Raw genomic sequence first — 17,178 nt, forward strand, 5'->3', positions numbered from 1 at the left:
TACCAGAAATGCACAACACAGTTAGCAGCTGAAACATGGAGATATATTTGTGGATGAAGAATAAAGAGTGGACATAAATTGATAAAAATAGCATATCCCTCGGTTTTGTAAGTAGGTGTATATAATATAAAAGCAGAGGTAATACTAAAATCGTACGAATTATTGCTTATGCCTGTTGTATTATTTTATAATGGTATAATACCTTGCACTTATTTACTGTACAAGACACAAGTCACCAATTGCTCATAAGGGATTGGGTAAACACGTTGTACGTTCATTTATTAAGACTAGGTACATAAGAACAATCATACATAGGTATAAGGCCTGAAGACACCAGAACTGTATGTGTGTGCTCTGCTCAAAGCAAAAATGAAACTAAGACTGGATCACATGACACATTTCCCTTCTAGTGATGTTACGCAATATCCTGTAAAGGCATATTACATCAATGCCGGTTTTGAATATCTTATTTTAGGAAGGATGCTTAAGATGATTACAACAGTGAGAATCTTGAGTTATGAGGAAGATTAGAGAAACTGGCCTCTTTTATAATAAGATTAGGAGGAGGTCTGATATTGTTGTTTAAATTCTGAGGGGTTTTGATGGACTGAATCGGGGAACAAACAATTTTCACCGTGACTTGGTAAGGAGAAGGCACATATTTAAGATTAAAAGGAAGGAAGAGATTAGGAGAGTTTCCTTTTACACAGAGGGTTGCTAGAACATGAAATTCGGAATCGGAAACTATCTGAATCCATAATAACTTCCCAAGGGAAGTGGCTACAAATCCAGAAAAGAGAAAAAAAATAAAAGCAGTATGAGAAAACAGATCTCACAGGCACCAAGGGCTGACTGGCCTTCTTTTCTGCAGTAAAACATAATTGGGCCTATTTTAGATTGGACAAGCATTAGGTGATTGGTGGCTGGAGTGATTTACCCAAGTGAGAGACTCAAAGCATTTTAATGGCTGGGCCTCATCTTCATAAAAGCATAAGAAATAGGAACAGAAGTAGGTGATTCAACCACTCAAGCTTTCTCTACCATTCAGGAAGATTGGGGCTGGTTTCCCAACTGAACTTCACTTTCTTGCCCTACATCCCTTGATTCATCCAAAAATCTATCCCGGCTTTCACAATTCAACACTTGAGAATCCAAAGCCATCTTAAAGATAGAGAATTCCAAAGATTCACAACCCCCCTGAGTGGTGAAATTTCTCCTCCTCTCAGTCCAAAATGGCTGAATCTCAATCGGGGGACTATACCATTTGGGTGAACTATCAGTACTCTCTGCAGAGTGACAGGCAGCTTGCCCACGTGGGGAGGCAGGGGACATCAGTAGCTCCTCTGTAGAGCTGAGCTGGAAGTCTAAAGACAAAGGGAGCGAAGGCACTCCCTGGGTGGGGGAATTGTGCTGAGCAATTTGCAGCAGGTGGGAAGATTTCTGAGGGCTTGGGTTCAGCATTTGATGGGGTCATGGTCCTGCAAATAGCATTGCACTCCTCTTAAAGTATTTGATTAAAGAAAAATCTGTTTTGGTGAAAGAACCCTTCTTATTTTGATCTCCAAAAGGCAAATCAAGCAAACCTTGGACCATGGTTTCAAGAATAGCTCTTGTCTACCTCCTGCCCAAGTTTTGAGCATTATTAGGGTGGCAAGCAAATGAAAAAAAACACTGATCCATAAGGAACAAGTCTTATAGCCTGACATATCCTCAACTTTAGATTCCCAGCTGGAACACCTATTCTCTAGCTTGAACCTAGGAACTGCAATCTAATGGCCTCCAAGAACATCAAGACTTACTAAATGCCGATTCATTCCTAAAATGATGCCAATTAACTAAAGTATTTTAGAACCAACAAAATTAAATTGAGATATTAAATTGCCTTAGAATCTAGCCAATGTATTATTATGTTAATGTGCATACATCATTGATTTATCTTTTTCTAATAGGCATAACATCTAAACAAATATCACAAACCTTCATGTTGACAAATTCAGGTGACCTGGTGCCACTGAGTTTCAGAAAGTAATCCAACAGTAAGAGGTTTCCTTCTTGAACGCTGAGGTGCGCCACTGTTTTGTTGCTTTTCACATCCTGTTTACATAAAGCAACACACAGTTAAAATATGCATTTACATTCCAAACGTCGCTGTGAGGCCTTGCAGTGTATTGGCACCTCAGAGCATCTCCATGGCTCAATTGGTAGCATGCTTGCCACTGAGCTGTGGGCTCAAGCCCCACTCCAGCACTTAAACTTAGCACTGAGGGAATGATGTATTTTTGGAGGTGCATCTAAAAGATCCATGACTCAATGCAAAGAAAAAGAGAGAATTCCTGTCATGTGAGGGGTATAGACAGAGTAGATGCGAGTAGGCTCTTTCCACTTAGATTAGGAGAAATAAACACAAGAGAACATGGCTTTAGGGTGAAAGGGGAAAGGTTTAGGGGGAACATTAGGGGGATCTTCTTCACTCAGAGAGTGGTGAGAGTGTGGAACGAGCTACCATCTGACGCGGTAAATGCGGGCTCACTCTTAAGTTTTAAGAATAAATTAGATAGATACATGGATGGGAGAGGTCTGGAGGGTTATGGACTAGGTGCAGGTCAATGGGACTAGCGGAATAATATTTCGGCACAGACTAGAAGGGCCGAATGGCCTGTTTTCTGTGCTGTAGTGTTCTATGGTTCTATGGTTCTATGGCATTCTTATCCTTCAATGTCCACTATCAACAAAACAGATGAAGTGATCGTTTGCCCTTTTTCTGTTTCTGTGGCGCCTTGCTGTATGAAAATTGACAACTGCGTTCTGCACATAGAATGAAAGGGATTACACTTCAAGAGTAATTGTGAAATTATCCAGAGATTTTGAGGGCACGTAGAGGTGCCATATGAATGCAAATTCTATCTTCTTCCTCATTTTTTCCTCCTCAAAATGTGGCAATTATTGATCATGGTCAGGTTCTTTGGGGACAGTGGAAATGAAGTATTTTCTTATAGGGTGGCAGAGAACCTTTGGAGAATAGCTGAGCTCAGACTGAAGTCAGTGATCTTTTTGCAAATGGTTTTGGAACATAGTTGTGGGAGCAGACCGCCGACCTGGCTTCTTGTGAAGGTGCGCAATGTGTAGGACCAAAAAAGGGGGAAAAATCTTTTAAAAATGGGATACGAATGAAAATGTACAAACACAATTAACAATTGGTGAAGTCCATGTAGCTCTCCAGCCAAGTTTTCAGTTTCATCTTCTAGAACTAGTTTGAAAGTTACTGTAATTGGTTTTTTTTCTGATGCAGGAGGTTCAAACTAATCCAGAATAACTCAATGTAAAATTGCGGTTGAGGTGGCTCCTGAGGGCATTAGCCTTTTGCACTTGTCACTACATTGTATTTTGGTTCAGTTCGATGTAGGCTCATTCATCCCCACAGTGCAAGGCAGAAGACACGTCGTGGAAATTATATCTTTGACCTCTTCCCCATTCCCTTTAGCAATTAACAATTATAATAGTGAGGAGATAACTGCCACCTAGATATGTGTCCATACTATTCAATAATCCATTCATAGCCTAGGCAGCTATAGCACCCCTATGTTGTCTCAGCTGTGGGAAGATAACTGAACATAGATCATGGATTAAACCCAGGACATTGCTGATCTATGTGGCTTAGTCCTTCCTCACAGCTGAGAAATTGGTGATCCTGCCTTTCAAACACTTGACTGAGAACATGTACTTGATCATGTAAGCCCTTCCTCAGGGTGGCACAGCACACTCATGCGCCAGTAAACTGTGCCCTTTAACAAGTTTGCTTAAAACCTTTAGCCTTGGAAAAGACAACCTACTGAAGACTAACAAGTAGGAGCAAGAATATTATCATACGCGTGCTTCTAGTTACATCAGCTGGGATTTTCACATTGCTTGTGCAGACAGGAGGGGTGTAGGTGCGATTTGATAATTGCATTCCTGGAGATCGGTACTGGGCCCCATCTCCTCCAGAACATGATATAATTTGCAAAAGGCAGGGGAGAAGGGGGGGAATGGGAAACATACTTGCCTCTGATTAAGGGCCTATTAAGCTTCTTGAGGAAATTGTTAACAAGCAGGGGAGGGTGACAATGCAATTTTCGAAGCTGAAATCGCTGAAGCTGAGCAGTCTGGTGCAGATTAGTGTACAGTTGTTCAAGTTCAAAATGGGCAGAAGTTAAAGTTTTTTTTAAATGTTGAAAAATTTCAGGAGCTGGGGGATCTTACAGCCAATTGTGTGCTTTACGTTCCATTTGGCTGTTTGGCTACTATTGTGCTTGGTGAGTCTGCTGGCCCTCCAAAATGCTGCCTGTACTCTTCAGTCACTCATCGTGACAGGCTCCACGATGGCTGCCACATGCCTTTGCCACTCCCACTCTGCAGGCAGCTCCCACTTACTGGTAATGCTTGGTGCCATGAATTGGACGCAAAGCTCACCTCCTGTCCAATTAGGCCATGAACACCTCAAAATAACATTGCATGAGCAACACTGTTGCCGTGTGGGGTCACAACTCATAAATTATCCAGGCGCTGCATATAAATCCCAAAGACTCTACAGCACAGAGACAGCCTTTCGGCTTTACTGCTCTCTGCTAGTCCTTTATGCTCCCATTAGCTTTATCCCAGTTGTGTTAGATTAATAACCCTGACATTGTGAGTCCACGTACCACAATAAAAAATTGTGAAATTGAATTCTATCCATTTGGCAATTAGTGACTGGTTGATTTTAAATGTATACGAAAAGCAAACGATGCTTAAAAGGACCTTCTCGGGCAAAATTAGGGATAGACAATAAATGTGGAAATGTCCACATTCTGAGAATTAATAATATAGGAAAAAGTGGTGGAAAAAGTTATTATTTATATGGGATATTTAGCAATGTGAAAAATTGATAGTGGATGAGCTGGTCATGTTTTCCCAAAATACCTAGACTCTGCAATGGTCCTAGTAGATTGGAAGCTAGCAAATGTAATGCCGCTATTCAAGGGAGACAGAAAACTTGGAACTACTTTTCAGTTAGTCTGGCATTAGTCTTTGGGAAAGTGCTGGAATCTACTTTTAAGGGTGTCTTAACAATGCACTTAGAAATGTATAGTATTATTAGAACAAGTCAACATGGTTTTACAAAAGGGGAATCTTGTTTGACAAATTTATTACAGGTTTTTGAGAATGTAACTAGTAGGGTAGATAAAGGGGAACCATCAGATGTAGTATACCTGGATTTCCAAAAGGCATTCAATAAGGAGGCACAAAAAAGGTTAAAGCACAAGATAAGGCCCTTGGATTTGGGGGAAGCATACATAGAGGATTGGTTAATGAACAGGAAGCAGAGAGTAGGGATAAAAGGGCATTTTCAAGTTGGAATACTGTGACTAGTGGAGTGCTTAAGAATCAGTGCTGGGGCCTCGGCTATTTACAATATTATTTAATAACTTAGATGAAGAAACAGAGAGTAAATGTATCTAGTTTTGCTGATGATACAAAGCTAGGTGGAAATATAAGCTGTGAGGAGGATGCAAAGAGGTTGCAAAGAGATGTACACAGGTTAAATGAGTGAACAACAAGATGGCAGATGAAGTATAATGTGGGGAAGTGTGGGGTTATTCACTTTGGTTTTAATAGAAAATCAGAATCATTTTTAAAAGCTGGGAAACTTGTAAATGTTGATGTTGAGAGGGACCTTGGTGCACTCCTACAAAAAACACAAAGTTAGTATGCAGGTACAGTATGCAATTAGGAAGGCAAATAACATGTTGGTCTTTATTGTAAGGGGATTGGAGTACAAGAATAAAGAATTCTTGCTACAGTTGTACAGGGCTTTGGTGAGACCACATCTGGAGTACTGTGTGCAATTTTGGCCTCCATATTTAATGAAGGATATGTTTGCATAGGAGGCAGTACAGCAAATATTCACTAGATTGGGCCCTGGGATGAGAAAGTTGTCCACATGATGAGCGGCTGAGTAAATTGGACCTAAACCCTCTGGAGTTTAGAAGAAGGAGAGGTGATCTCAGCAAAACTCACAAGATTCTGAAGGGCTTGATATGTGTACATGCTGAGAGATTGTTTCCACTGGTTGGGAAATCTAAAACACGGGGGCACAGTCTCAGGATAAGGGTCGATCATTTAGGACTGAGATGAAGAGAAATTTCTTCACTCAAAGGGTTGTAAATCTTTGGAAATTCTTTATCCCAGAGGATTGTGAATGTTCCATCGTTGAACATATTTAAGGCCGGGATAGACATATTTTTGGTCTCTCAGGGAATCAAGGGATATGGGGATTGGGCAAGAAAGTCGAGTTGGAGTCCAAGGTCAGCCATGTTAAATGGCCACGTAGGCTCAATGGATCTTATGTCTACTCCTCCCATTTCTTGTGCTCTAGAATAAAATCTTTTTTGCTTCTGGCATAGGTGGAAAGACACACTAATCAAAGTGTTAGGTTGAAACATTCTTATATAAATAAGCAGTAATGGAATAATACATCCATTTATTTGAAGGAACAAAGTCTGTGGAAAAAGTTAATCAAACTGTACTTTGTATGTTGAGGCAAATTGGAAAAACAAGTTACCTGGCTGGTTATTAGGGCTCCCATTTCAATTAGTAGCCTGATGCAGGACTGCAGTTGTTCAGCTTTATATTGTAGCTCATCCTGCCTCTGTGGCAACAGGGTATGATCATAGCATAGTTCCCGATAAACAGAGTTATGAGAAATGACAGCACAATGCAAGGGAGTAAGCCCTGAAACACAAGGGAAATCAAAAAATAACCCTCTGGCAGACAGAATAGCAGCTTTTGTTTGTCCTGTCTTGATAATTACTTATTACAAAACTGATTTCCTGTCAGAGAAGTACTTTTCCAGGCTTTGATTCCTTTAGGCTTTCTATATAAACACTGTATCATTAGTGATTAGGCAGCCAAAGTTTGAAACCTTGTCTAGTCAATGCTGACCTTGGATCATTCAGGTAAGGAGGCATTCATTCATTGATTCTTCTTAGCTTATTTTTAATAGAATATTTTTAGGGACATATGGACAATTGAACACTGTTATTTGAGAGGAGGAAATAGAACAGCTGGCTGCTATGCTAAGACAAAGACCATGATTGTTGGAGGCTATTTATGAGAACAAGGATAATTAGGAAAAGGGTGTATTTTTAATATATTTAAGAAAGATTTGATTATTAGAGCAATCTCGGATCGGAACTAGACACACTCAAGGCAAGTCCCACATGCCCAAGGAACTGAAATGTGACGTTATGAGCAAGGGAATCTGGGATGTAGCATGTTCCATTGGACAATGAGCCTATTTACTATTAAGATGTACGTTGGAAACATTATGAAATGCCATCTTATTACGATCGCTCTGGGCAAATGACACTCTGATAGACCAGGCTAAAAACTACAAATCAAATTTATGAAGGACGAGCAAGATTAACAGGAACAAAAATAAAGAAAATAATGAAAATTGCAATATCTAAATTAACTATCATATATTTGAATGTACTAATATTTCAACTCTAGCACCTCTGGACACTAACCCTTTCAATTTGGACTAGGCATCTGAGAGGAATCAGATTAGGTGAGACTAAGTCCTACAGAGTTCTTATAATTGGAAGTTAGTGATTGAGCAAAATCCTATCATATTCCTCTAGCGTCAAACCTCTTCTGGCTATAGAACTCTCAGTCAAAAGAGACTCCAGAGGTGGTAGAGAAGCACCTTAAGAACGATGTCTCTAGACATTTACTCACATTCTGGACGAAGCATATTGGTGAGGCTTGTCAGTAGGGTCATGGATTGGCATAGAATCAAAGAATGATTACAGTACAGAATGAGGCCATTCAGCCAATCGTATCTGTGCTGACCCACTGAAGGAGCAGTTCATCTAGTCCATTCCTCTGCCTTTTTCCCCGTAGCCCTGCAAATTTTCCCTTTTCCAACAATGATCCAATTCTCTTTTGAAAGTCTCAATTGACCCTGCCTCCACAAGACTATCAGGCCGTGCATTCCAGATTCTAACCACTTGCTCCACTAAAATATTTTTCCTCATGTCGCCATTGCTTCTTTTGCTAACTGCCTTGATCTGTTTCCACTGGTTCTCAATTCTTCCACCAACAGGAATAGTTTCTCCTGATCAACTCTGTCCAGACTCCTGATGATTCTGAATACTTCTATCAAATCTCATCTCAACCTTCTCTTCTCCAAGGAGAACAGTCCCAATCTCTCTAACCCAATCTCTCTAACCTTTCTGCATAACTGAAATTCATCAACCCTGGAACCATTCTCATGAATCTTTTCTGCAATCTCTCTAATGCCTTCATATCCTTGACCCCTCTGGGCATCCTCTCTCTCCATCACTGCTATGTTCTCCTTAATCAATACTGCCATGTCTCCCTCTTTTCTTCCTCAAAAAGGCACTGGTGAGCTGCCTCCTTGAATTGTTGTAATCCACCTGGTGCAGGTACAACCACAGTGCTGTTAGGGAGGGGTTCCAGAATTTTGACCCAGTGACAATGAAGGCATCAAGCCAGGATTGTGTGTGGAGGGGAACTTGCAGGTGGTGGTGTTCCCATCTGTCTGATTCCTGTTAATCTTATTGTCCTTCTAGATGGTAGATGTTGCCGTTTGGAAGGTGCTGGTGAAGCCCCCACGTGCTTTTGGTGCAAGCCCGTGCCTCCCTTTTCAAGGCCTTCACCACAATGCAGGCACAGATGCCAGTGGGAACAGCCCAATAAGTGGCACATCTACATTTTCATCTCACTATACCACTCTATTGCTGTCCAAATGGGTGAGGTGGACTGAGGGATGGATGTGAACTGGCCCCTGCAAATCATGGATATAGAGTCTGGGTCTATACGTTCAGTGTAGTGAATGAACTTGCATTTATATGGTGTCTTTCAAGATCTCAGGACATCCCAAAGCACGGTGAAGTGTAGTCACCATTGAAAGGTAAGAAACACAGCAACCTATTTGAACAAAGCAAGCGCCCACAAACAGGAATGTATTATGTCCAGATCATCTGTTAGAAGTGATATTGGCGGAGGGATAAATATTGGCCAGGACACTGGGGAGAACTCTTAGTTGAAATAGTGCTATTGGATCTTTTACTAAGAGGACAGATGGGGCCTTGGTTAATGTCCCATCCAAAAGATGGCACCTCAGTACTGCCCTGGGGTACCAGTCTAGACTTGGTGCTCAAGTCTCAGTAATGGGATTTAATTAGCAGAGTGCTACACTAAGTTGCAGTTGACCCCTGAGATGGTATCAATTTGAGGATTAGATCAAGGCAGAATGTTGGGGTTGGGAATCCATGTTGTTTCTGATCTGGGAGTACTTAATGTGAGCAGTGTGTGCCTGAAATGGGAACTTCTCCCATTGCCATTACTCAGTGTCCTGTGCTCCTAGTGAAGAGCCACACTTGAGGGAGGAGGATGGTTTTCTGAACCAATGGTACAATATTGCAGGTCCACCTCTAATCCACATTCCTCCCCAGACATGAGCTCATCAGGTTCCGAGTGTCTAAAGACAAGTAAAGCCAGCGCCTTGGGGAGCAATTTTAACCTAACTTGCTTGGCTATCACCCGATTGTTGATAGAAACCGATTTGCACTCCACCTCATCACTGAGCTCATCGTAAAATAAAATCAAGGGAGATGTAAAACCAGTGGCTGATTCACAGAGTTACCGCTAATAATTACCGCTCCCTTACATGAATTTATTTTGCATTGCCCAAGGCAAATAATCACCAACCCAGTAGGTCATTGTTTCAAGTCACCACTGAGTACATGAAAACGCTTAACAGTATCTGTGGAATTTCTCCAATTGCCTTCCCTTGTAACACACAAGTTAATCTATTACAAAGGAACTGATAGTGGAACAGCCTATACAACAGTCTACCGTTCTTTGCATAAAGAAGGTTAATTGAAGGAGTGAACGCGAATTGAAATCCAAATAAAAAAAAAAAAAAATCTCTTGCGCCTTTTTTGGGCTGTTTTGAATGATCAGAAATAGATTGTACTGCAGCAGCTTTAGGTAAGGTCTGGGTTACTTGTAGCTTTCTGCCCATTACTGGCAGAAACAGGAGAGCTTCCAGCCCATGTTAACAGTGGTTCACAAACTAGCTCAGGCCGCACCTTATCATAAAATTCTCAGTCTCCCTTGTCCAAGTATCTATGTATACTGTGATAGAGGAGGCTTAAAGAGGGAATTTTACTTCATAGGAACCACAACACATAATTTATTAGCTTGTTGTTTGAAGAGCTGTTTTCAGGTTATAGGAGGCAAATTATAACAGGCCTATTACAGAATCATGCACAGGGTTTTATCTTGTGTGGGGTCCCCATGTGCCCACACCTCTGGTGAAAGACCCAGTGGCGAACCCGCTCCCACTCTGATGGGTTGCCCTGCAGCCATATCATGCTTGGTGAGGTATTAATTGGCTCAGGGCAAAACTTGTGTCTCCATTCAGGGAGGAAAGTGTGCCTCCGAGAACTGCTGGCCAGTCAAATGGTTGGCAGCTGTCTGGTCCCAGCAGTGCCAATGGGAGAGGTGGTCACTTCTGGGACTGCATCCAGTCCTTGAAAGCAATCATTGCTTGAGCTGGATGCGGAGATAAGTTGGTGGGCTTTACACTGGGGCCAGACTAGGCAGGGGAGGGGGTGGGGGGGTTGGAGGAGGATGGGGCCAGTGGTACCCAGGCCAGGTGGTAGGGGAAGCCCAGGGGGAAGACCTGAGAAGGCCATAAAGGAGGTACTCCTCCCTGCCCTTTCCTGCTAGTAGCCTGAGGAGTGAGAACTGGCAGGCTGCAACCTTGGCTCCAGCCTCCACCCAGCATGGCAAAAATTGCAGTGGGTGGGAAGTGGCCCTTAATTGGCTATTTAAGGGCCTCAGTTGGCACAAGGGAGGGTGGGTTAGTCAACTGTTAGCATCCTGGTTAATGTTCTTTTTCCAACCAACAACACCATGAACAGGTGAAGCAGCAATTCATCGTTTTTTCTGTTTGTGGGTGCTCGTATACTATTGGGTCAAGTGTTTGCCTACGTAACAACAATGACTTTTTAAATTCATTCATGGGATGTGGGCGTCACTGGCTGGGCCAGCATTTATTACCCATCCCTAATTGCCCTTGAGAAGGTGGCAGTGAACTGCCTTTTTGAACCGCTGCAGTCCTTGTTGTGTAGGTACACCCACAGTGCTGTTAGAGAGGGAGTTCCAGGAATGTTGACCCAACGACAGTGAATGTACGGCGATAAATTTCCAAGTCAGGGTGGTGAGTGGCTTGGAGGGGAACTTCCAGGTGGTGGTATTCCCATCTATCTGCTGCCCTTGTCCTTCTAGATGGTAGTGATCATGGGTTAGGTGCTGTCTAAGGAGCCTTGGTGAGTTTCTGCAGTGCATCTTGTAGATGGTACACACTGCTGCCAGTGTTCAAAAGTAATCCACTGGTTACAAAACATTTCATGACATTCTGAGCACACGGTGTATAAATATTCTTTAAATACCTTTCCGTGAAAAATATTGAAGCTATTTTGGTTGCAATTCTTTTTTGCAAAGTCCAAAATTGGACAGAGGAGAACTGGAGTTGTGGAGTGTCCCCAAAATGTATATTTAATTGAAATTCCCATTTGTTTCAGGGTTGAGTTTTAATAGTTTCTTTGCAACCAATGAAGGTTCTTTGAAAACCTTAACAAGTTTAATAAGTAACGCCTGTAAAACGTGAAATTTATTGGCCTGGGTTGTCCACTGCCAAGTGTCCATTGTTATGGTATAGATTTAAGGGCTTTCAGCAGAGAACAGGTGGGTGTTCTGTCTAGCTGGAGCCCAGTCTACCTTTCCAGCCTCAAAAACATCTGACGCAAATAGGTGGGCACCTCATCTGAATATGTACTTGGGGTGGGGGTCGGTGGTGGGGGGTGCATGCACATCTACCGTTATTTCCCAACACTTGAGCATGCAGGACATCAGGTGTTAAAGGTGCCACCTAGAGAATCTAGAGAGTCAGCTGTGGTGCCGTGCAACTTAACAGTAAAGATCATTCTGCGTTTACTTTAACGCTAGTGGATAGTTCCATCATTTCTAACCATGTTTGTTTATTTTTGTCTCGTTTTTATGTCTCTGAAGAAATTTTGAGGTCATTTTCAAAATTCTGTTCCGCGTCACGCACAAATGGGTTTGGAGAAACTGTCGGAAGAAGGGGGGGTGCATTTGGAGAGGAAAAACTGCTTCTTTGGACAGTTCTGACATCTCATTATCTGCAGATTGTTTTGGGGATAATTGGTGGAGGCAGAGGTTCCTCCTCCCAAAGGAATCTGTAATAGCAGATCGAATAGCACCACTCAGAGAGCCTGGCAACCACCATCTCGGTTGTTTCATCTGAAAAGTGACTCGCAGTGGGCACCAAATGATGGTAAACATTCCAGAGTGGTGAACGGCCATCGTATTTTGCTTGGGCACAAATGTGCCATTTCTGTAGCCCCTGGCACAATTACCTGCAAATGACTGGAGTGAACTTTCTTTACAGGACTCAGTCAGCAGAAGAACCTTTATCTAGGGTTTCCTTTACCTACATTTCAGCTTGTATCCTTTTAGACTTCTATTCCTTCAGCTTTGGCAAAGGATTCCATAATTTTTGTCACCCTATACTGACGTTCTCCTTTAATTGGTTCCATGTCAAATATATGCAATTTTCCATCCCCACCACTAGGGGGTAGATCTTGACTTTGTGAAACAGCTTAAAGCCAGTTAACGTTTCGAGTCCGAATGACTCTTCATCAGGTTCTGAGTCATTTGGACTTGAAACGTTAACTGTGCTCCTCTCCGCAGATACTGTCAGACTTGCTGAGTTTTTCCAGGTATTTTTGATTTTGTTTTGGATTTCCAGCATCCGCAGTTTTTTGCTTTTAGCTTAAAGCCAGTGATGTTCATTGTAAATAAAAACCGTGAGAGATGTTAAACTGTTCGTGATTCGCAATCATTATCACACAAAGTCAAGGTTTGCCTCCTCGCGTTCTCCCACCTAATAATCTGCATCTGGTGCTACATTTAATGAGTTAACCTTGAAAAATTGGGTATAAAAAATCCACTTCCATTTTGGTCTATCCAAAACCTGCCAAAAGCCTTTGGACATGAAGTTGGTCTTAGGCGTTAACATAAAATGGCTCACAGTGAATAGGAAGTCTATTTTAGCATCAATGGAAAAGGATATCAGGTAGGCTATGGAAAGAGCTGCAAATTTGCTATTGGCTGTCCTGGGTTAGCACTTGAGGAGAATCTCACTCTCATTGGGTCTAAGCTACACCATTGAGAAATTGGGAAATCTAGCCTAGTGAATAGAAAAGACATTATAAAAATCAGACCATTGATGCATGGGCTATGTTCAAAAATTTGCATGCCGCCCATTGTAAAAACTGGACTGTTCCATTGCCAACACTGAATTGGATCATGTTTCACAGATCCGTAACAAAGATCACAAGATTATAATTCATTCATGATTGAACACGAGTTACATACCTTCAAAATCCCTGGTTTCCAAGTTTACCAAGGTCCCAGCTGCTATGACCATCTGCAAACAACAGACAAGGTTTACTGAGGCTCAGATTTGATACATCAAAAGACATTTATTTGCGCAACCTATTTAACTTGACTATTCCAAAGCATTCCTGGCTGGCCTTCCACATTATACCTTCTGAAAACTTGAGGTCATCCAAAACACTGATGTCTGTGTCCTAACTCGCCTCAAGTCTGGGAATATATCATCCTTGTGTTCGCTAACCTACATCGGCTCCCAGTCAAACTATGTCCCGGTTTTAATATTCTCCTCATTGTTTAAAAGCCGTCCAAGGCATCGCCCCTCTCTGCTGTCTGTAATCTCCTCCAGCCACACGACTCTCCCAGATATCTGTGCTCCTCTAATTTTAGCCTCTTGAGCATCCCCGATTTTAATTGCTCCACTATTAGTAGCCATTGGCTTCAGTTGCCTCAGTTCTAAGCTCTGGAATTCTCTCCCTATATGTCTCCACCTCTCTAGCTTAATTTCATCCTTTAAGATGCTCCTTCAAATTTACCTCCAGTTGCCCTGATATCCACTCATGAGGCTTGGTGTCATATTTGGTTTCCTGTGAAGCACCTGGGATATTTTATTATGTTAGAGGTGCTTTATAAGTTGCTGCTATTGAATTCCACGGAAGCACCCATCCCAGGAATGATATCCCACAAATGGGCAGGCCAGTAATTCCTGCATTTCACTTGCTTTCTTTTGAATGTTTAAAGAAAGCCTGGTAACACTGTGGAGGCTAAACTGTTCATATCAATAATGAACATCCTTTACTCAAACTATGGATGTTATAGTTTTAATAGAGGGGCTTTGTTACTGCTGTGATAAGTTCTGTCTCCATAATTTTTTTCATTCATGGGATGTGGGTATCTCTGGCTGGGCCAGCATTTATTGCCCATCCCTAATCGCCCTCGAGAAGGTGGTGGTGAGCTGCCTTCTTGAACCTCTGCAGTCCCTGTGGTGTAGGTACACCCAGAGTGCCGTTAGGGAGGGAGTTCCAGGACTTTGACCTAGGTGAGGAACCCGCTTTTTGGAAAATTGGAAGGACATTGAATTTTGGACATTCCTCCTCCTGAGTTGTTTTTAAAAGTCTACAAGTTTAATTCTAGGCTGTGAATGAGCCAATTTTTTCAAGAAACCACAGGTCAACAGGTATATGTCCAATGGGGACACGTGGTGAGGGAAGAGTTACTTTGTTTATCTGAGTTAAAGAAGAAATGCTGTTGCCAGGCTAGATGTTCTTGCTGATTGGTTGAAAACACCTGACCTGAAAGAAATCTTCTCTGAACATTTTATTCTTTTTGAACTCAGAGTCAGTGTGTTCCTTGAAAGCAGGCTGCAAAAGGAAGACTCTCTCTCTCTCTTCCCCCCCCCTAACTTTGTGTTACATGCAGTCCAGAGTGAGTTAACCTTCCACCAGAACTTTTCATCAGAATAACTCATCTGTATTTTTGAAAGTCTGCAAAGTTGTGACAAGTGAGAGCTATCAAGGACAGTTTTTCACCAAAGAGCTATCTGAAAGGACTTCTATATCTACTGTGACCAGAAATCTGTTAGATCAACAGCATTGAGACCTTCTCGAACTTTATCCTTTTTAAAAACGTTCCCATATTTCAGCCTCTAAGAGACCGTGTTTGTTTTGTCCTGTTTGGTATTTTGGGGGTGAGTGCATGAGTGTTGGAGTATCTGTTTTGTAAGATCATTACACTTTCAAATGACAAATTGTATATTAACCAGTTTGGCAACCTGTTTTTAAAAAAGAAGTTTGTTTTATAATAAATCAATTATTTTGTGTTTTATTAAAAGAAGCCTGGTTAAAGTCTTTTTATGCTGGGAATTGCAGTATCAAAGGTAAACAATTGGCTATTTTGGTGATTGAATTAAACATTTAAATTATTGTTGTGACCTGTGGAAAAGTGGGACTGGAATTAACTGTGCACTCCTGCCATCATGGTTCGTACCACCCAGCAACAGTGGAGGAATGGCGGTAAAGTTTCAAGTCAGGATGGTGAGTGGCTTGGAGGGGAACTTCTAGGTGGTGGTGTTTCCATTTGTCCGCTGCCCTCGTCTTTTTAGATGGTAGCAGTCATGGGTTTGGAAGGTGCTGTCTAAGGAGCCTTGGTGAGTTCCTGCAGTGCATCTTGTAGATGGTACACACTGCTGCCACTGTGCGATGGTGGTGGAGGGAGTGAATGTTTGTGGATGGGGTGCCAATCAAGTTGGCTGCTTTGTCCTGGATGGTGTCAAGCTTCTTGGGTGTTATTGGAGCTGCACTTATCCAGGCAAGTGGAGAGTATCCCACCATACTCCTGACTTGTGCCTTGTAGATGGCGAAACAGGCTTTGGGTTGTCAGGAGGTGAGTTACTCACTGCAGAATTCCCAGCCTCTGACCTGCTCTTGTAGCCACAGTATTTATATGGCTAGTCCAGTTCAATTTCTGGTCAATGGTAGTCCCCAGGATGTTGATAATGGGGGATTCAGCGATGACAATGCCATTGAATGTCAAGGGGCATTCAATAGTGTTTCATTTCTTTTGCTGGTTGGGAGGAAAAAACTCTCAAATCCCAAAAGACAGCAGAGAAAAATTAAAAATGTAGAGAGAAACTGAAGAGAGAAAAAGACCTAAAGAAGATGAGGTGAGAAATCATGACCCATGACTGTTTCCTACACATTATATGAGACAGTTTGTGTCCTTCACTCCGATCTTGGACTCATTGTCCATGTTGGGTTCCATGAGCACCAGTTGCCTTCCAGTACATAATCCAAATGGACATTAGCCCTATGGGAAACTTGGCAGTGAGTTGTTCAAATATGGGTGGCGACACAGCTGAGCCCAACATTGGTGTCAGTTAATTTCTGCACGAATGTGCTTCTAAAGGAGTTGTTGAAGAGGAAATACTCTCAGGCCAACACCCCTTTCCTTAGCCAAGAACTCTAAGACCAACCCGTACAAAAGTAGGACATGGAAGTTTTTCCCATTACTTTCTCCCATATCACTGTCATTTCTTCTGTGTGATATAGCGAATTACATGTACTTCCTGGAATCTAGTGTACTGCCTTTACTGTTCATGGTACAGAATTCCCTACACTTTGGGAGACCCAAATGTAGATCAGGTTATCGCTTTGCCAAACACCTCTGCCCTATCTGCAAGCACGACCCCAAGCTCTGTAGACCTCATCATTTAACCTCTTCCCATTCTGACTTCTCTGTCATTGGTCACACATGCACATCTAACAAAGCTCAACACGAGCTTTGAGAGCAACAGGCCAAAGCTTGCTGGAGTGGGGCATCTCCCAATGCACGGCATTAGTGAGAGTTTTTCTGCACCCTTCAGCTCAAATATCTTTTCCCGAGGTAACCTGCTGGAAATGTGGGTGGATAAAGGCGCAGCAAGGACAATGGACAATGGGCCATGGCAGGACCATCTCTTTAACCAATGAGATTTAACAATTGATAAAGAAACAGGGGAACAGCGTAGAAGATGGGTGTATTCATACTCAACACAGGTGATGTGAAGGAAATAGAGAGGGAAAGAAAAATTGGATTGAAAAAGCGAGAAAAAAAAGGCAGAAAGGGAAAGTAAGTTAAAATAGAAAAAATTAAATTAAAACACTTAAT

The 17,178-nt window shown here is 42.1% G+C and overlaps 1 protein-coding gene across 1 annotated transcript in view; it reads right to left on the bottom strand.

Moving 5' to 3' along the window:
* The window catches only part of LOC144670226 (NF-kappa-B inhibitor delta-like), a 111,190-nt gene that overhangs the window by 5,711 nt on the left and 88,301 nt on the right, over positions 1-17,178 (bottom strand). The window contains exons 8-10 of the mRNA XM_078532716.1: positions 13,516-13,567; positions 6,581-6,750; positions 1,978-2,094 (exon numbers count right to left, since the gene is read on the bottom strand). Of these exons, the coding sequence (XP_078388842.1) occupies positions 1,978-2,094; positions 6,581-6,750; positions 13,516-13,567 (339 nt within the window). The remainder of the gene's footprint in view (positions 1-1,977; positions 2,095-6,580; positions 6,751-13,515; positions 13,568-17,178) is intronic.

This window comes from Cetorhinus maximus, chromosome 2 (assembly GCF_964194155.1).
Source record: "Cetorhinus maximus chromosome 2, sCetMax3.hap1.1, whole genome shotgun sequence".
NCBI classification, from domain to species: Eukaryota; Metazoa; Chordata; class Chondrichthyes; order Lamniformes; family Cetorhinidae; genus Cetorhinus; species Cetorhinus maximus.